General features: G+C 43.1%; 1 protein-coding gene and 1 long non-coding RNA gene across 4 annotated transcripts in view; both read left to right on the top strand.

Annotated features, from left to right (window-relative positions):
* Positions 1-20,921, top strand: part of DEPTOR (DEP domain containing MTOR interacting protein) — a 78,839-nt gene that overhangs the window by 33,621 nt on the left and 24,297 nt on the right. For all 3 annotated transcript variants that reach the window (XM_071421670.1, XM_071421672.1, XM_071421671.1), the window contains 3 exons: positions 16,562-16,747; positions 17,379-17,513; positions 20,605-20,675. In XM_071421670.1, the coding sequence (XP_071277771.1) occupies positions 16,562-16,747; positions 17,379-17,513; positions 20,605-20,675 (392 nt within the window). The remainder of the gene's footprint in view (positions 1-16,561; positions 16,748-17,378; positions 17,514-20,604; positions 20,676-20,921) is intronic.
* LOC139587393 (uncharacterized) lies at positions 4-3,503 on the top strand. The gene is made up of 2 exons (XR_011678386.1): positions 4-2,236; positions 3,333-3,503. It is a non-coding gene; the product is annotated as an uncharacterized lncRNA (long non-coding RNA).

Raw genomic sequence — 20,921 nt, 5'->3', positions numbered from 1 at the left:
AGAAACCCATGCCAGGCGGGGAAACTGCGCCCACTGCAGCCCTGCCTGCAGCTCAGATCACACGGAGCGGTGCTGTGAAGGTCCCCAGGGCGGAGTGAGAGATGGGAATTGACTCCAAGTTCTTGGAAGGCTGATTTATTATTTTATGATATTGTATTATTTTAAATCAAAATGATATACTAAAACCATACTAAAGAAAGAGAAAGGAGACATCAGAAGATGTCTAGCAAAGAATGAATAATAAAAACTCATGACTGACCAGAGTCCCAACATAGCTGGACTGGGATTGCTCATTAAGTTAAAACAATTCACATTAAACCAATCATAGATGCACCTGTAGGTAAGCAACCTCCAAACCACATTCCAAGCAATCAGATAACTATTGTTTACATTTCTTTTCTGAGGCTTCTCAGCTTCTCAGGTGAAAAATCCTGGCCAAGGGATTTTTCATAAAATATGACAGAGGGGCCCTTGTCTTTCTGATCACGATATGTTTAGGTTCTAAATCATTTCAGATAGGAGTCTAAGTAACTTTATTCAGTAGAAGTATGGCTTTTTCAAAAGTGCATTGTATTCTGAAAATGCTTCCTCAAATGCAGAATATAGCAGGAATTTGAAACTGTGTAATGACAACTTAAGGATGTGGATGAAAATCAGTACTCCTATCTCAGAATCTTTGCTAGTCAGAGTGACCCTGAGATACGTACAAGCCTCTTTTTCCCAGCCTGGCAGTCGAATAAGGAGTCAAGATTTTTCTGTTCTTGTCCTCAAGGTTGTTTATTATTTCTTATCTATAACATTCTTTCCCTGACCCACCACAGATCTGTCTGGCCCGTTGGGTTGAGGCACACTGCCCGCCCTCGGGGTGGGGTTATCTTTTTATACTAAAAACTACATGTACATTATTTACCATAACTTCCCAATACCTATCACCTATGTTAGACAGTGAGTTTCTATCTTAAACCAATCCAAAAGTGCCAACATCACCCAGAACATGGAGGCTATGGAGAAGAAAAAAGAAGGACAAGGCATGCCCAAATTCCTCCATCTTGGGACCCTGAGCCCCCATTCTAAAACCCCAAAAATCTATTTTTCACCCCATGACTAACTATTAATCTACTTAAACTCTCTTGACTTATAATTCTTCTTATAAAGGTGGTAATTTGCTCCTTGGATCAAAATCAAAGTCACAGGTGTCCTGTGTCCTGGGCTCTATGCCAAGGTGTCTGAGTCCCCTGGGCAGGGGCTCGAGCCATCCAGGACAGCCAGAGGCATGTCCTGGGTTCCAACACTCCTACACTTGTAGTGATTAACCTGTAGAACTTGCCATCTGCAATGTATATAATTGAGGTAAATAGATTTGTAAGGATCAAATAGGGATTAGAACCATAAATAAGCTAATTTCTGTATGCAGGATAAAAATTTCAGGGTCTGTGTATCTCCCTACTTGTAGGCAGAACAGAGCATATCTGATGCTAGAAAAGCAGCTTTACCCCTTGGGCATGTAGCAGAGTTGTTCTAGCAGGAAGGAGGACGTCACTTTTGGCTGAAGTGTTATTGTATTTGTCCTGGTGGTATAACTTCTTTGAGGCAGGATACAAATATTTCTTCATGGTCCAGTATTAATGTGTCTGGCAAATACACCTTCACCAAGAAGCTCCTTCTGTTAAGGGTGGAGGAGACAGAATTTTCTCTCTCTACTGCCACAAGGGTGAAGAAATTAACACCCCTGGCCCCATTTTACGTGTTGTCATTATCTGTTCTCAATGCACGTTGCCTTTCTGTGACCAGGCATTTCCCACCATAGAAGTGGCAGTACCTCTGGAGCAATGAAGGGGTGCCAGGAGATGACAACAGAATGACAGAAGTTGTTACCTACATTACTTAGTGCAAAATGGGAAAATAATCATATCCTGGTGGTCCAAGTGTTGTTGCATTAAACCTAATTCTGACAGAGAGCAAACAGATGATACCAGCAGGCTGTTAGTACAAAGGTGCTGGACTGACTATGTTGCTTGTTACTTCACGAGAAAACCTGGTTTTAATGAATAGAGCAAAGTGGGCATGTAAGTGACCTGCACAGTTCTGTCATGGTTCTAATCATGTTCACGTTAACTTCAATTATTAGAAGCTACTTCTGAATGTTTACAGTGATCAACTTCCAGTTCTATAATTACTCCTGTGCTTCCTATGATTTATGGGGTGCCAACTGCTCAGAGCTTGATGGACAGGAAAGGTATGCTACCCCTCCTCTCTACAGCAGCCATGATTTCATTCCTATTTTTACCTGAACATTTTCTGTGTATTACATATGTGGTAAATTTTCCTTACTGTTCTGGGCTCCCAAACCAGGACACTTAGAAAAAAAGTTTAAAAAAAATATAAGTGAGATTTATGCTGATAAAGATGTTTTTTGCAGAGAAAATAAAGTCAGGACCTAACATTTGCTGCAAAGGTGGTTTTCTTAGATACTGAGATCTTTGCAGAGCTAAGAAAGGCAGGATGTGGCTTTTCTTGCAGATCAACCATTGTTTCATTAACTAAGACAAATGCTCAGCAGGGCACATTTGCAGGGAAATAATTTTGCCCCGTCAAGCCAGGTTTTAGGGGTCATTCCTGAGTGACACTGGCCCTGCTCCTGTAGGGATAGCCCTGGCCATTCTGCAGGTTTGTCCCCTGCCCACCATTTTCTTGTAGGCAAGAGCATGTGCAAAGCTCCTCCTTAGAAAGAGATTTGAAACTCATGAAGTAAAGATGGGGTTCTGGGAATTAGTTGACTGCTGAGGAAGTGGTCTTCTCACTTGTCACCAGGTCATTGCTGCAAGGTACTGTCATCTTCCTCACCCAGTTTTTAATAAAACAAACATAACTGAGTGGGGATTTCACAAGGACTTGATGGGGATGTTGGGAGTAAAGTAAAACTGAATGGTGTCCTTGAGATTTGTCTTCTATGAGTGAACATCTTTGTGCACACTTTCTCCTTTGTGGAAGGGGATTTCATTCATTTCACTGCAGCCATTTGTCTAGATAGTGTTAGGAATATTTATGAAAGTACTGGCAGAATTAACATAGAGCTGGTTTGGGGTTCATCTTAGCAACTGGATATGATCTGTGCACATTGAAGGTCTTGTAATGCTGGCTTCCTCTGAGAAGGGAGCTCAAAATGAGAACTTCTGGTACAGAATTAGGGATATAAATTGTAAAACAGCAGGAAAGGTATTCTCTCCCCACACCCTATCTTACAGAGTTCTAGATCCAAGCTATTTTTCTGTGGCTTAGTACCATAAATTCATTTCACCATACTGTGTTTCCTTTGTTTTGTCTCTCATCAGCAATACCAAAATGTTACTGGACACTAATTGGCATCCTTGTTGGCAGAATCAGCAGAAAGACTCTTGACTGAACAGCAGTGGAGAATAAAACATTTCCTGTCCTAAAGGCAATCTTTTTCTAGCAGTATTGTTTGATATCCACAATATGGAATAAAATAAAACTTGCTGTATTATTCTTATGAATTATTTCCTACCCCACCGAAAGTAATAGAAATAGTTGCATCAATTTGCCAATCTCAGTAGTAATTTTCCAGCCACAGCTGAATTACGCAATGTCTTTTTTCTAATACTGACTTTCATTTCAATTACTCAGAGAAGCTGTATTCTGCAGCTGAGGCACTGTATTCAAAATGGCTTCCTGACACATTTTTCTTCACTTTAATTGGTCTGACACCAACCAGGTTTCACACAGGAAACAAACACCGATGCTAATTTTAAAAGGAAAACAGTGGTTTAAGAGGAATTGCATAAATGTTGCAAAAGCATCAAATTCTCAGCTTTAAAATAATCCTCCTGATCTCTTTGGACCTATGTAACTATACATATTTCCCCTGCCATGCATGAAAATGATGAAATGTATTTAAGTGCTGAATTGCTTCCTGCCAAAATCTCACTGGCCCACACCAATCTCTGAGATTTGCTCCATTGGTTGAAGCATGGTGCTAATAATGCAAAGTTGTGGGTTTGATCCCCATATGGGCCATTCACTTAAGAGTTGGACTCAATGATTCTTGTGGGTCCCTTCCAACTCAGAATATTCTGTGAATCTGTGAAATCATAACCCACAAAACACCATTACCACCATTTTCACAAATAGGACCCAGATTTCCTTTGCTGTGTGTTGGTATCCCATGTAATATGGAATAAAGCCCCCATAAGTAACAGGGAATTTTGCATTTTGCATTTCTTGAAGGCTAATGTTGGGATTGTAGTTGCCAGTAGTTACCTGGCATTTGTGAGCACTGATGGCCTTCATCCAGGATATAGAAATAAAGACTGTGGGAAGAGTTATAAGTTTAGTGATGCACATAAAGGCTGGGACAAAAGGTGTGCAGAACAAATTTCTCAGCTGTAGAAAAGCCCATCTGGTGAGGTATGTAGAGCTTGGTAATGTTAATAGATAAAATTTTCCTCCAGGAGACTGGATCTTTCTTAGTTCTTCTCCATATGAGCATGGTGGGACAGATTAGCTACTGTGGTCAAAATTCACATGCATCAGGAGAATTTCTCTGCTAGCTGCCAGGTAGATCAGGCCAAAGCAAGGATGGTCTGGGGGCAGGTGGAGGACAGTGTGAGCACCCACACATAGTCACAGCCCTTTCTCAGTCTGAAAAACAGAGATACTGAGATGTCCAAGGACAAAAGAGGATATTCACAGAGCTCTTTATGGAGTCATTTTTGGCTCATACTTGCTTATAACCCTTTCCAAAGAGCTTACCCTGCACCTGCAGCCACAACAGCAGAGCACTGCTGACATGACAGGCAAAGTCTTCCTGTCCTCCTCCAAGGACTCATTGGGTATGAAAGCCTGAAGGATGGATAAACATCTGCTTGCCTTGCAGAAACTTTTAAAGTCTGGAATCTCCAGTGCTAAATAAGTTAAATTTTAATCTGGTTAATACTGTTAAGAGAAACCAGTGCTGTCTTAGGATAGCACCTACAACTTGCAAGATAAATATTTGCATTTCTTCCATGGCAGCAACCAAACCATAGCTCATTTATTAATACTTTTCAATATATTGTGGGATGTAAACACACAGGGATTGCCTTGTACCACAGATGGTACCGTGTGTGCTGCCCGTTGAGCCTGTGAGAAATGGGGGCCTGAGCAGCCGAACTCATCTTCTCATGCCACATCACATTCTGTCTCTTTTGTAGTTGTGGTTTCCCAAGCTGCTGCTGACCTTCAAGTCCGTGTGCTTGGTGTGATTTCTTCCCTGACGTGCCCCCAGCATCTTCCCTGAGCAGTGACCACAGCACAGTTCAGCAAGAAGCATTTTGCAATGGCTGTCCACTCTGCTCCAGGGGGTTGGGATGTGGATTCCCAGATTCAGACCAGCAGCAGAATAGGTCTGGTGAGGCTTTGCTCTCCGGAATGATTGAGGGGTCTAAGAGTCTCTTTTAGAGATGACAGCCTAGCAGCTATCTTCTTTGGAACCCTTTGGTAAAGGCTTTACTGAAGTCCAGGTAGACCATGGGTTCCAAAAACTGTATTCCCATGGTGTGGATGGGAGCACTCTTCACAGGGCAAAAAATTGGTCGGATCGCCAGGCCTGGAGTATTCCCCAGGGCTCAGTATTGGGGCCAGGACTCATTATTGGGGCCAGCCCTCTTAATTATCTTTGTTAAGGAGATCTTTATCAAGGGATCAAGGGCAGCAAAAGTGACTTTATGGATGACACCAAGTTGATTGAGAATATTGATCTTCTGGAAGGTAGGAGGGCTCTACAGAGGGATCTGGACAGTCTGGAATGATGGCCCAAGGCCAGTGGTGTGAGGTTCAACAAGGCCAAGTGCTGGGTCCTGCACTTGGGTCACAACAACCGCATGCAAGGAACCCCATCCAGCACTCCAGGCTTGGAGATGAGTGACTGGAAAGGTGCCCATTGGAAAAGAAGCTGAGCGCAGATGGCCAAGAAGGTCAATGGCATCCTGGCCTGGATCAGATACAGTGTGGCGAGCAGGACCAGGGCAGGGATTGTCCCCCTGTACTCAGCACTGATGAGGCCACATGTGGAATCCTGTGCCCAGTTCTGGGCTCCTCACTTGAAGAAGGACATTGAGGGGCTGGAGTGTGTCCAGAGAAGGGCAACAGAGCTGGGGAAGGGTCTGGAGCACAACTCAGGTGAGGAGCAGCTGAGGGAGCTGGGGGTGTTTAACCTGGAGAAAAGGAGGCTCAGGGGAGACCTTGTCACTCTCTCCAACTCCCTGAAAGGAGGCTGCAGCCAGGTAAGGGTCTGTCTCTTCTGCCAGAAAACAAGTGAGAGGGGAAGAGGAAAAGACTTCAGATTGCACCAGGGCAAGTTTAGGTTGGGTTTTAGGAAAAATTTCATCTCTGAAACGTTTGTCTTGAATTAGAACTGCCCATGGAAGTGATGAAGTCACCATCTCTACAGGAATCTAAAATATGTGTAGATGTGACACTTAAGGACCTGGGTTAGTGGTGAACTTGACAGTGTCAGGTGAATGGTTGAGCTTCATGATCTTAGAGGTCTTTTTCAACCTAAATGATTATATGATTTTGTCAGTGCTAGGATTTTTTGATGGTAAGAAATATGTGGTAACATGTCTTAGACATGGTATCAGCATCTTTGGCCTCCACCCTCCTTTAAAATATCTTTCAACTTTATAAAGTTTTATTGAGGTAATTTCACTAGATCAGACTTGGGGAGTTCAAGGTAGACGTGTTCTGCTGGCTTAGCACAGAAGCAAGTGCTTATCTCCTTTCAAGAGTTAATCTTTTATCTGCAAACTTCACTGTGCAAATTACTTTCTGAGATGAAAACCAGCACTTTGCAGTGACTTAGTGAGAGCAGTAAATGTTGACACATGCTGTGTCTCTATCTCTGCAGGAAAGTCTTATATCTATATTTAATTGTCCCTATTCTTTGCAAGGACTCTATACCTTTATACAGCAGATTTTTCTTTCTGAAGATGATCAGTGCATTTTGTTTTAAACATCAAGACACATGATGCAATTGAAAGTTTGTTATAATTGTGGAAGTGGATTATATATCTAACAAAGTATTATTTCTCTTGCTTTTGTTGAAAAGCTTTCCTTCTCTTCTAAAATTGCTGTGAATAATGAAGTCTGTGCTGCTATATTTACCTTAGATGTCCAACTGGTTATGATTAGCTGATTATGATTCACTTACAAAGTGAAAACTTGCCATGTATGTGAAATGTACTCTTCCTTAATTCCAGATTTCTCTTTTGAACCCCTTTCTTGGAAATATCAACTGCAGATAGAAGCTTACAAGTATCATTGAAGCATACCATAAATCCTTGACTTAATTGATCATATGCTTTCTTCTCCAAAATCAACACATATTTTTTTTAAAACATTTTTTTAGTTAATCTAAAACCTGAATCACATCAGCTCTTGGATATATGCAAGCTTTCATTATGATAAAAATTATAAAACATCACATTTTTACAGATGATGCCTTGATTTATCTCAGTAAAACACAAGCCTTCAGTTAGTCTATGATGTCCTGCAATACAACTTTGTTTTTTTAAATCCTGTTGCCCCCGTGCTGATGCCAGGCAGAAGCACTCACTCGTTTGTGTGACAGTTCCCATGTGCAGGGACAGTAACCTCAGCCACAGTAATTCAGCTGCTTATGCTAAATCTGGAGACCACTTTGCATATTTTTCATGATTTTGCCCCTTAAGAAGTCAAAGAATAAGCACTTTGACTGTAATTGTATAAACCCCTAGATCCTTAGTATGTCAGCTTCTCATTGTGCTCTTGCTGTTGTTGTCTTTATCTACAGCAGGAATGGATTTGGTTTTTGAAAGAGCCACATGCTTTATGTAAATAACATATAAAAAATTCTTTTCATATTAACTATTGAATTTTATTTTTCTGACAGAGAATGGGTTTCAGTTTTTAACAGCTGCATCAAAAAAAAAAAAAAAAGATACCCAGATGGGCCTTTTCATCTTCTGCTTCCCTTGCCACAGACTGTACTTTCCATACTTTATTTGGAAGCAAAGAAAAGCAGTTGGCTATGTTCTGTAAACTTACTAAATTAAAGATGGTAAATCCTCATATACAAACCAAAAAGACTGCTAAATGTGTGTGATTCAACACTGGCTTTTCATGCTAGAGTAAGTAATGTGTATTTGAAAATATACTACAAATAGATGGCAAACTGGCTGGAAAGACAAAATGTATATAGAAAAATGTATCTGCATACCTAATTTAAGGCAGCAGAAATAACATGTTAATGCACTGATCAGAACATACCCCCTCAATAAAAACAGGATACTCTGAATTTCAGTTCCCAAGGAACTTTTTGGCAGTTTACTGTAATCCTGATGCTTTAAAGACAGTATAAAAGTTGTCTAGACTTTCTTTGGACTACATAAATATGCTACAGTTCATTGAAATCCTTCCCTAGTTGTAGCTCAGCTGCAGTTATAGCACAGCATTTTTTTCTGGACCCACTTACAGTTCCTGGACCTATTTATTTCTGGACATGCTTACTGACTTCACCCTTATTAGGATGAGCTGGAACAGCTCTCTGGATTTTGTATTGCAGGGCCAGAATCTGCCTTGCAGTTTTATACAAGAGGATCAGTGGAAACAAGAGCAGTTCAAGCTTAGATCCATTGTCTGTTCAAAGTGAATTCCTTGTAATCCAAATAAGAAAAAAATACAATTTACTACAGCTGCACTGCCAAGAGTTTAACGTGATGGTTGAATACATGCACAGGTGGGCTTATCTATGGTCTGTGTTGCATATAAACATTCTTAAAAGGTGGAAATGCAAGTGTTGTGTTTATACAGTGCAGAGAATCCAAGACCCAATCCAGGGCCCTGTGCTGACTGAACATCTGTAGTCTCTCTCCCTGGATTTGTGGGAGATCCAAGCAGGTGGAATTCATCAATGTGTACAAGGAAACTAATCTGAATAGGTGCCATGATTAAAATGCATTTGCAGTGCCAGATTAGCAGGAAAACAGGAAGGCTTTGAGTGGAGTGGGAAAAGCATTGTCCAGTGCTGAATAAAGCGCCAGTTACTCTCCTCCAGGCACACGTGTGTCAGGGCAGTGGGAGAGGGGCAGCCCAGGGGTGGCTGGGTACTGTGGCAGAGGTGGGCACTGGGGCTGGGGGCTGGCAGAACTGTGAACTGGGTGGGCACGGTTGCAGAGGTGGGCACTGGGGCTGCTGAACTGTGGCAGGGGTGGGCACTGTGTCGGGGTGGGCACTGGGGCTGGGGTGGGCACTGTGAGCTGGGGTGGGCACTGTGTCAGGGGTGGGCACTGTGTTGGGGTGGGCACTGTGTCGGGGTGGGCACTGTGTCAGGGTGGGCACTGGGGCTGGGGTGGGCACTGTGTCGGGGTGGGCACTGTGTCGGGGTGGGCACTGGGGCAGGGGTGGGCAGTGTGTCAGGGGTGGGCACTGTGTTGGGGTGGGCACTGTGTCGGGGTGGGCACTGTGTCAGGGTGGGCACTGTGTTGGGGTGGGCACTGTGGCAGGGGTGGGCACTGTGTCAGGGGTGGGCAGTGTGTCAGGGTGGGCACTGTGTCGGGGTGGGCACTGGGGCTGGGGTGGGCACTGTGTTGGGGTGGGCACTGTGTCGGGGTGGGCACTGTGTCAGGGGTGGGCAGTGTGTCGGGGTGGGCACTGTGTCGGGGTGGGCACTGTGTCAGGGGTGGGCAGTGTGTTGGGGTGGGCACTGTGTCAGGGGTGGGCACTGTGTCGGGGTGGGCACTGGGGCTGGGGTGGGCACTGTGGCAGGGGTGGGCACTGTGTCAGGGGTGGGCAGTGTGTCGGGGTGGGCACTGTGTCAGGGTGGGCACTGTGTTGGGGTGGGCACTGTGTCGGGGTGGGCACTGTGTCAGGGGTGGGCACTGTGTCGGGGTGGGCACTGTGTTGGGGTGGGCACTGTGTCAGGGGTGGGCACTGGGGCTGGGGTGGGCACTGTGTCAGGGGTGGGCACTGTGTCGGGGTGGGCAGTGTGTCGGGGTGGGCACTGTGTCAGGGGTGGGCACTGGGGCTGGGGTGGGCACTGTGTCAGGGGTGGGCACTGTGTCAGGGGTGGGCAGTGTGTCGGGGTGGGCACTGTGTCAGGGGTGGGCAGTGTGTCGGGGTGGGCACTGTGTCGGGGTGGGCACTGTGTCGGGGTGGGCACTGGGCCTGGCTGAACACTGCGCAGCCGCCCTGCAGCTCTCAGCAGCGTCGCTGTTTGCCAAGCCCGCGGACTCACCACTGCTTTGTGAAAGCCAAAGTGGACACACACTTCCACTGTTTCTCTGGCAAGGGACCAAAACTATGCTGGCCAAAGGCCTGAGGCACAGAGGAGGCTGGCTCAGCAAGCTGTGTGCTATCCATAGAGAGAGGTATTTTTTTAAGGAACTTGTATTTTATGTGGTGATTTGTTTCCTTCCCTTTTAAACACTCGTTCTGCTTTGGAGAGGGGAGGGAGAAAGCAAAATTACATGGAGGGGGAGCCAGACCCTTCCCTGGGCACACTTTGGGTGCAGGTGGAAGCAGCTCCAGCTGTGCTCTCCTTCAGATAACCCCCGAGCCCCTGCCAGCCCCTGCAGCCTGTCAGTGTATGTCTCATCATCCTGCATTTGTTCTTGGCATGATGTTGCTCTTTTGGGGTAATATCCTGCCACTCTAGAGGTCAAAACTGATATGGTCATCTGTGAGTAGCTGTATGAAGGCACAGACTATTGCAGCCAGTAAGAGTGAAGGTCTGGAATGATTTCCTGCAACTTCAAACTGCATTTCACATCATTTTAATAGAAGAAACTACCTCATTAAAAAGATAAAGTGTACTTTTGAATAGACTGGGGCTGCTGCCTCATGCAAAGACTTGGAAATGTGTTGTGCACTGCTGGAAAGAGATCAGTGCTGCTTTTGTGTTTAAGTGGAGAAAAATATGACATATCCACACTGAAAAATCCATGCACTTTGCTCATGTTTATGGCCTCTTCCTCTTAACCCTAGCACAGGCACACTGTCACACAAACAAGCGCACACTTCAATGTGTCCTCTGCTCTCTTGGGAAAAGCTGCTCATCTGGCTCCTCATGACTTTGATCTCCTTCCCTTGCTCCCTCAACATGGAGCAGCCGTTCCCTGGCTCCAGCCAGGAGCCTGCTTGGTGACAGTGCTGGTTGTGGGGACGTGCAGAGCAGCTGGAGTCCCTCACTGGATGTGTCCTGCTGGGGCTGCAGCTTTCAGCTGGGAGAAAGCATTAATCATCACGGTGGAGATGTACACAGATTATCAGCGCTAAAAATCATGGGGAATTGAAGTGGTGGGAGGGATTTGGGGGAAAAGCCAGTTATGAAAATGGCCTGATTTTTCAGGCATGAGTCATACCATTTATTAAAATAGGCTTTTGTACTTTCTAAAGCTCCCTCAGTCCTATGTAATCAGTGTAAAGCTAATATTTCTATCTCTGCTGTGCATCAGCCTCCTTGAAAAAGTGGAAAAGAAAAGGTTGTTTGAGCTCTATGCAGATCCTGGGATTTTATGTCAGAATCAGAAGCTGAAAGAAGATTTGCATGAATGTTACTATTTATATTTTATGTATCTGAACAGAAACTGTGAAGCAGCCAGGAAGTAGAAGCACCAAAGCTGCAACATTAAATGCTCCCAAACAGAGGAAATCCAAAATAAATATTCTGATTTTTCTCATCTTAACAGTCACATAAATGGTGAATGACCAGCTAAAATCCTTGACAATGAAATTTGCAAACTCTGAGGATATATGAGACAGGAAACAATTAATTGAACTCTATTAATTAAATTGTGAGTACCTCAAAAGAGATTTTTTTTTTTTTTTTGCATAGCTAATATTATAACTACAAGGCAATGCATCTAGGAAATGAGAATAAAGTCTCCACTCCTTGCTGTGGAGCTGTGCTGTGCAGGGCACAAATTATTCCCATTTTATGCTATTTGTGCAGTACAGTGCAGTAATAATGATTGGCCTGGGATGTACAAAAAGAACAATACCCAGTAAGAAAAGGGGAGTGAGGCTGTAATTGTGGGTATGCAGTTCTGATATGTGGATTTTTAGAAGTTCCAAAGAGGTCTCCAGAAGGGCTAAAAAAGGTCAGAATTTAGGGGGTAGCATTGATTTAGCTGATAAAAGATATGTTTGAGAGTTGGCTTCACCTCTTCATAAACTTCTTTGCTAAGATTTTTGACCAGATCGTGCATAACTTTCTAATGAAGGCATGACAAAATCCAGGGATTAGCAGCTAAGGTTAAACAAACTCAGCTTTGAGTTGAAACTTTATTTTCTGTCAGGGCAAATGACTGAAGGCTTGAATAGGTTGTAAAAGGAAGAATAAAGTGGTCAATAAATTCTTTAAAGCATGAGTAGACTAAATTTTTTGTAAGATTAAAAGATAATTGTTAAATTCTTTTTCTGGGAGAAATTTTGTGGCCTGTGTATGTGGGAGATCAGGCTGGGGGGTTATGACTCTACCTCCAAAGTTTGACATTGGTGAGTATATGTTAGTGTTGGTGCCTTTCCTTCCAGGACAGTAAATGCTCTTGTATACTTGGATGGTTTTGGAGGTTTCCAGCTGCCATATTTTTACTTTGCTCTCTTCGGTGCATTTCTTTCTGTTGCATAAGATGCACATTGCAACATGAACATGTTGCCACCTGAACAGCCCTGAATTAAACTGGAGCAAGAAACATGAAGCCACCCCACCTTGCTCTTTGCATCATCCATAATGTAGGGGTCCTGACACTCATCAGCCATGGCTTGGCTCTTAAAAACAACCTGAATTGGGTGCCAGTTTGCTTTTCTATGCTGCACTATGAAGGGCAGTGAACTAATTCAGGAGTAGTAATGTTAATCCCTCTCTAGAACATTTCATGAGAGATACCTGGAGCAAGAGCCTTGTCAGCTGCCACAAGTTTATCTGCTACTGCCTCTGAGTCAACATCCAGAGGTAACAACCTCTAAATTACCTTTAAAGAAGCTGCTCCTGGGCAAGTCTGTGCAACCCTCTCAGCATTGTGCCATTGGTTTGGAAATTGGTCACTCCCCCTTTTCTCTGCTGCTTGCAGCACAGTGTGGGCTGCTGAAGCACTTGGGCTGAGCAGCCGTGACTGCACCTGTACCTCTCACCCAGCAGCTGCCATGTAACAAACCCAACCTCTGTGTGTGCTCTGCATCCAACAGTCCCAGAACTCTGATTTGGGCATGTTTCACTTCTCCTCTTGCTTAAAGCCAGCCACTGCACCTGAGGAGTGCTTTCAGCGGCAGCCAGCACACACATCTGCCTCCCCCTCCTCAACTTCTTCCTTCTGATCCATGGTGTGGAAATTCCTTTTTCCACACCTTTCCATATACACTCATCCTTAGGCAGAGTCACAGCCTGGACATTTAATCACAAATCATGAATAACTCAGATGATTTAACAAAAAAAGAAAGCCCCATGAGGCACAGTAATAATTTTGGTGACTTTATTTGAGGATGTATGCACAAGGAGACAGTCTGAGCTATATTGCTCCTGTATATATTTTTAGCTTATTTTTAAATATGTAAAAAATTTCATGATGTTAGAAGCACATGATATGTGAACTATCCTTAGAAATGAGGAGGTTAAAATATGAAAGTCAAGAAGCACACCAAATTCTATACTGATGCTACATGTCCTAAGCATTTTGGCTAGAAATTCTTTGTTGTGTAAATCATATACAAATCTTCTCCAACACACAGTCATTGGACTTAGCTTTTCCACTTGCACTCATCTATTGTATAAAAATTTATCCTTCTACGGACTGAAATAATTACAGCAGAGATTAATTACTTCAGTGGAAAACCTAAGCCTTGTTAGTTTAATTATATAAATATTACAATATTTAATTCAAAACAAGTATTGTTATTCTAAGATGTGTTCAGTATCATGGCATAAAAAGGTTTACATTATCTAGTTTCATGGTCAGTAATTCTTGAATTTCAGAGTGCTTACAATGTCTGCAGCACGAGTGTGTGTTTATCTCTGATTATCATAATTTCTGAGTACTGTCAGAGCACTTCAGTTAATGATACAAACAACAGAATAATTTTTGTTAAAAACTGTGGTGTCATAATATTTAACCTGACTCAGAAACCCTTCTGATATTTCTTACATTGCGAGTGGTTGGCCACAGCAGCCCTATTTCCAAGGAAGCATTTGTGGAGTCCTCTTTCATTTAAGATTATGAATCACAATAGTGCTGAATAAGTAAAGCTTGCCTTTTTAAGACTGAGTTTGAGATGGCCTCAAAAATTTTTTTTGTCTTTAAATTAGTTTATTCTAATAATGTGGTAAGATATTGAAGATATTGCTACTTTTACTTATTATGTCAGTGATCTTAAAATGAAACTGGTAGCTGCAAACACCTACGCACTAACTCTGCCTCTGATAGCAAATCCTTTGGGAGATGTAGGCAGATTGCCAGATTTCTCCTCCTCTACTTCCGTTCTTCAAAAATAGTGGTTGTTAGTAAGAGCTGTTTAATAGTATTGCATATGATATGTATCCAAAATGGGGAGCACAGCAGCAGTGTGTGCCTGCAATAATTAATGTGTCAGAACACCGTTAGGAGGTACTTGTGGTGCTAAATTTGACTTAACAAAGCCATTTTGCATCCCTGAGGACCCAACAGATTCAGCATCAAAAGGGAGCAGACAAAAGCCAAGTGGCACTGGCTCTTCCAAAGATCTTTGACAGAGCCAGGCAATCTAAGGGATGCCTTACAGCCTATGCCATGCAACTGGGGCAGTGGCCTGTGTGGCAGCTTGGGCACCAGCATGTGCAGTTCAGAAAGTTCTTGTGTGCTGATTATTCCTTGTCCCAAAGGTAGAAGTCCATTTGTACAGGCAGTGGTCTCTCTGACAGTGACCCAGGCAGGCAAGGGACACACTTCTTTGCAAGATGGTCTGACCTCATATGGCAGTTTCTGCATCCACATAGGAGACAGTGCCCTGAGGACCATATCTAGGACTGGCATCTTCCTTATTGTCTGGGTGATTTGACATCCCTGGAGGTGACTGGACTGGACTCTTTCCTCTTGGAGCTCACAAACATCAAACAGCTTACCAGCAGTTTATGTGTAAATACAGCCTATTTTGGAAGATTGTCATGTGTGGTGTAGTTCTGTAGTTCCATAGAGAGTAACCTGATACATAGGGAGTGTTCAGAAGGGATGAGGGCAAGGAAGACTGTGTTGGGGATGTGAATGAAAGGAAAGCAGCCAGCAGGGCTCCAGGCTCTGGTTCTTGTGTAGAACCTTGGACTCTGCTGGTTTTTGGACCCCATGTATTGGGCAGAGCAAAGAGCAAGGCAAAAGTTCTGTGTCTGCAGTAGAAGGCCAAGTGACTGAGACAAGTAATCCTAGACTTGGCTGACCTCAGTGCACACCTGTGTTGTTCTTTACACTTTAAACATAAATATCTACAGCCCACCAGTTCTTAAAATTCAGTATTGCAAGAAATTCAATTTATAAACAAGGAAAATCCAGAATCTGGATTCTTCATTGAAAAGGTCAACTGTGGGAAATTATTTCTGCAGAATGTGATCACAGAAGCTGGGTAAAAATGGAGAAAAATGCTGCCAAACACCTACTGCAGCTATTTTACATGCAGAGTACTCTGGAGAGATTTCCTGCAATCAAGACCTGCAGGAGTCAAAGCACTTTCAGGACCTGGCACAGAGCTCCATCCAACTACTGCATTTTTCATCACAGCATTGGTGGGAGTGAAGACGTAGATGTTATAGTGATGTTGCACTCTGAGAGTAGACTTGGTGCTCCTGCTCTGACACCAGCAGCCTGGGGTTTGCTCTCTGTGCCAATACAGGTTGCAATTAAGATTTTTCTTCATTATGTAAGAAATGACTTTTGGCCAGGTGCCTGTTCCCAAACCTTGTGTATCCGTGCGAAGGGGGGAAGTGGCCTGCAGGAAATGTCTGGGACACAGTGTCTGTGGTGAACAAGACAGAGGAAATACACAGGTCTTGATTCTTTGCTGCCCTGTAGCTCTGGACAAGGTAGTTGGACAGATCTCTGGGGTCTGCCCTAGACTGATTTATTTACACAAAACTTGACATAAATGAATTTACTGATGAATTTACACAAAACTTGTTGTAAGGAGCTGAGTCTGGTCTGTGGGGCCAGCAGCAGCAAGGCTTACAGAGGAATCATGCACAGAGATGGGCCATTATGCAACCTGTCCCAGAGAGGTACTTTTATTTCCACTGGGCAATAAGAAGTGCATATCATTAATCAAAGTAATGTAAAAGCATTTGCCACTACAATTCCTAGTTTGCTATTGCTGCTGTAAAGGGTGTATATTGAAGCCACCTGTGTGAAGTTGGCCACCTTCCTTCTCTTTCTGAGGCTGCACAGGGGAAGAGGAGAGCTCTGAGCATTGCATCCTTACAGCAAGGTCTCTAGTGCACAAATTGCACATGGGTAGGCTTGGATTTCTTTCTATGCCTACCAGGCATAGACTTTGTATCCATCTCTTTCCCTAGTGTCCAACAAGCACCATTTTATGGACAGCAACTTGCTCTACCAGTGCAGAATGAATTTCCGCCGGCGGCGGCGATTAATGGAGCTCCTCACTGAGAAATCTCGCCTGATGCCAGAGAGCCATGACAGCCCTTTTTGCCTGCGCAAGCAGAACCATGACAACAGGAAACACACCAGTTTTCTCTCAGGTGACTCATTAATTATACTGCTGCCGGTAGAGTGACTCCATGGAGTATTAAAAAATTGGTTTTGGACAAAGGGTTTCAGTGTTAAAAAAAAGTAGGGCTGAGTATTATATGTCCCTGTTCATAGGGATTGTCCATTCACTCATTTTACCAAACCTACAGCTCCCTGGGGTGCATCTGTATCAACAGCATTTCAGATGCTGATCAAAATTTGGGGTCCGTGTTCAAACTGAACTGGTTAAAGTCCCCCAGACTCAAAACAATTTGTCATACATTCTATGGGGAGTTTTCAAGAATATTAAAAGTGAGGGGAAGGAAGGAGCCCTGCAGCATTTGTGTACAGTAATATTTAGTAAGAACTGAAAGAATGGAAAGGAAAACTGGAAAAATGTAGTTCCCTATATTGGAATGCCTCTTAGAAGGCACTGCAATGGGAACAGTTCAGCCATACTGTTAGTTACAGCATTACTCTCATGCAGTGACTTCTAACAATGTAGGACACACTAACCCATTCCCAGTGTTGTCAGTGTAAGCATGGCTTGTTGCTGTTTTGGTTTTTTTTTAAAGAAACAGGGAAATGGCCTAATAACTGCTACTATCTCCCTTTCTCTCTGTGTTTTCTCTCTGCTTGCAGTGAGTCCCACCAAGGAGATAAAGATCGTGTCGGCAGTGCGGAGGAGCAGCATGAGCAGCTGTGGCAGCAGTGGATACTTCAGCAGCAGCCCCACGCTCAGCAGCAGTCCCCCTGTGCTCTGCAACCCCAAATCTGGTGAGCACCAGCATGGCTTACCATGCACAGCAGCCAGGGTGCAGACATCTCTGTGGGGAGAAGGTGACATGAAGAATGCCTATCGTCACGCCTAAGCCTCTGTTTCCAAGAATACATTAAAAATTCACAGTGTCACAGGTTTTGTAGGCCAGAGGGAACTATTATCATCTTCTAGCCTGAAGTCCTGTTGAACACAAGCCAGACGTCTGCCTCCAGTAATCTCTGTCAAGTCCATAATTGTGGTTTGAGCTGCAGTTTATCTCTTAGGACTACGTGCAGTCAGAGGCCTAGATTTGCCTCTTCACTGCCAAGCTCTGAACCACTTCAAATCTCCTAGAGACATTCCTTTGGTGCAAGTCAGAGGAGAGTTTAACTATCCAGTGACTGCTTGAGCTGCTATGGAATAACACCCTCAGAAAACAGCAGGCTCTAAAAAAAACTGAGGCAGCATTGTTTCAGCCTGTCAGAGACAATTTGAATATTTTAATTTGTTTCAAGTCTTACACTCATCTGTTTCAGAAGGTAGAAATAGTATTGAAGCTTATTTTCCTTTTGAAAGGATTTCCTATCCCACGCCGGAAGGTTAAACACACCCATTCTTCCACAGTTCACTTAAAATTGTTTCTTACTGTACATCTGGGAAGGGAAAAACAGACCAAGATAGATATTGTTTCAGCTTCTCTGTTTCCCTCAGAAATAGCCCTGAATATCAAACAGGATTGCTGCTGCCCTTTTAGCTCCTTATTTTTCAAATTCACCAAGTCCCTGCCAGTGGTGTGGGGAGTACTGTACAGCGGGGTAAGGTTTCAGTGGATATGTGTAATCTTTGCTTTCCGAGGGATGCTGGCATTTGAAGTGATTACAGGAGAGTGCCTCAAGCACGAGGTGAATGATGTTCAAAACATCGACCATTTACTCTGGAGATGAGTGAACTAAAGTGCATTTCATTCCTGCTGAGCAGAGTGGCCATCAGAAAGGGAAGGATATTTTCCCTCTCTTTCCTTTCAGCACATTTCCTTCCCTCTGCTTAAGCTCTGCTGGGAATTCAGTATGAAGCTCTGAACTAAAATAATTGGAAGGACTCAGTAGGATAACCAGCAGACCTGCTGCCCAGCAGAGGAGATGCTGTCAGTTCTAGTGGCCATTGCATCCTCAGAATGTGTTATTGTTGGGTGCTCAGCACCACCTTCCAGTATGCTCACCCCTTCATGCAAGGGGCTTGCCCCTAGAGAAAGGGTGCTACAGTATCATGTTTTGGCAGAATATCTCTCAGGTATAATTTGCAGAAATGTTCTGGTAGCTTTTGTATGGGGAGCTCTTTTTCCCCAGTACATTAATTACATCCTGGAAAATTTTCTGGGACAGATAAAATAGCATTCATGTGCTATCCATAAATGTGTGTGTTATCTAAAGTATGCCAACAATTCTGTTCATTTATGGTTCTGATTTTATATGAAGTGTCAGCCCATGAGTAGTGAGAACAAGTTTATTTTAATGCAGCTGATTACACAATACTGGAAGAAAAAGAATAGGATGACGTTGCCCTTGCATGAATTTTTTAGAAGAAACTTTCCCCTAGGACTAATTTTCAAACTGTGAATAGCTTTAACAGACTCATATTTGAAAGAAGACAGCAGTGGGCTTATAAACAGACTGATTTTTAAGAATTAGAGAATTACTGACAATGTAGGGCTATTTCTCCCAGAGCACAAGTACAGATCCACACATCAGCTTGCACAGGTTAATATAAAGCTGTCAGATGTAAATGTTACAAGTAATTCTTAATCCTCTGCTCACTATAAGGAGACTTTGTTCACAAATAGCTTCCTGCTAACCAGACCCAGAGTGTGTTACTGAACTACATGCTGATAAACACAATGCAGAGGTGTATTTGTTGTCAGACAAGCTTGCTTGCAGGCAAGCACTTAAAAAACACCCAGGTCATGACTTGACCAATCATGTAGAAAAACAATCATCAAAAAAAAAAAAAAATTCTGGACGTATAATGAAGAGAGACACATAAGAGAGCCGTACATGGATGATTTATCAGATTCTGACTTGTCAAATGAGCACAATCATTCAGTTTTTTCACATTGACCAGACATGCTCTGCAAAGTGCAGCACTGGCTAAATGACAGTTCATCAAAATGCATGGGAAGGTTAAAAAAAACCCCAAAGATATTGGTTTGTCTGCTAGAATTCTCCCTGCTCCCATGAATGTCATTAAGAAACTCAAGAACATCTTCAAATACCATCTGTGAGAAATTTTGTCTCCCACTTGTGACTGAAAAGACAGACACCGTCAAAATTATTTATCACTAAAAGAAAAACAGCCATAATATTAAGGGTGAAGCAGGCAAATGGGGGGAACAGAATATATCTTTATGTTGTACTTTGTCTTTGAAGCATTTATGGACAGATAAGAAGTGGTACACAGGATGGTATTGATTTGATCTGGCAGAACTTCAAATTTAATTTGTTTGGAGGAAAATTATGCCATTACATGGGAAGGCAATGGGGACCTGCAGAAACTTACTGGTATTTCCTTTCATTTAAAATCCCAGACACCTGTAGGTTACCTTGTCTGTCCCTGGATAAGATGGGAGTAGTAGGTCTGTGCCTACAGTTGCAGAAGTCTCTTGAGATAATTCCTCACTCAAGCAGGATTTTCTTGCTATTCAATTCTGTGATTCAAACCCAACTCAGATGAAATAGCAGAGAGCACCTAACAAGCACACAGTGAGCTGTGAAGGAAAGCTGTTCTGTGCCAGGAAAGTGGGTCACTTGTTTCAACACTGGACACAGGAAAAGCCACTTCTGAGTTTTGTGATAGTGTTTAGGGGATTCTTATTGCAGACAACAAAGTCTGTTGGCTAAACGCCCCAGTTTTCCAAAGTTCTCAGCATTTATACTCAGTGTTATTCTGTGGGCTTTTCCTTGGTTCTTTTACTGCTTTCAAGCAAGCCAGCAAGAATGGAAAGCATGTATGGGAAGTGGGGCCAAAAAGATGTATCCCAACAATGTATCTGATTTATTAGGAGAAATTCTAGAGGAGTGTTTTTATTGAATATTCATTTCTGTACCTCCACAGTATTAAAGAGACCTGTGACTGCTGATGAGCTCTTGATGCCTGGAGCCCCATATGTTAGAAAAACTTTTACGGTACGTCTCCAGTGTTTTTCTTTATTTTCTGCATGTTATATGCATATGGGCAATTCAAACGGACATTTTCTGGTGGGATAATTAGAGCTTATTTTTATTTGCTGAGATTTATACTTCAAAATCCCAAACTCCATTATCAGTACTTCCACAAATTTCAGGTCTGATTCAGCACTTGTTTGTTCTGTCTTTATGCCAGTGTGATACGTAAAAGGGGTGTAAAATTACATAAAGCCAATAAGATTTGTA

The sequence above is a fragment of the Agelaius tricolor genome, unplaced genomic scaffold (genome assembly GCF_023055355.1).
Source record: "Agelaius tricolor isolate 1412-34295 unplaced genomic scaffold, bAgeTri1.0.p SCAF_2, whole genome shotgun sequence".
Taxonomy (NCBI): Eukaryota; Metazoa; Chordata; class Aves; order Passeriformes; family Icteridae; genus Agelaius; species Agelaius tricolor.
The sequence above is the reverse complement of the archived record's forward strand: the minus strand, read 5'-3'. Positions and strand labels throughout refer to the sequence as shown.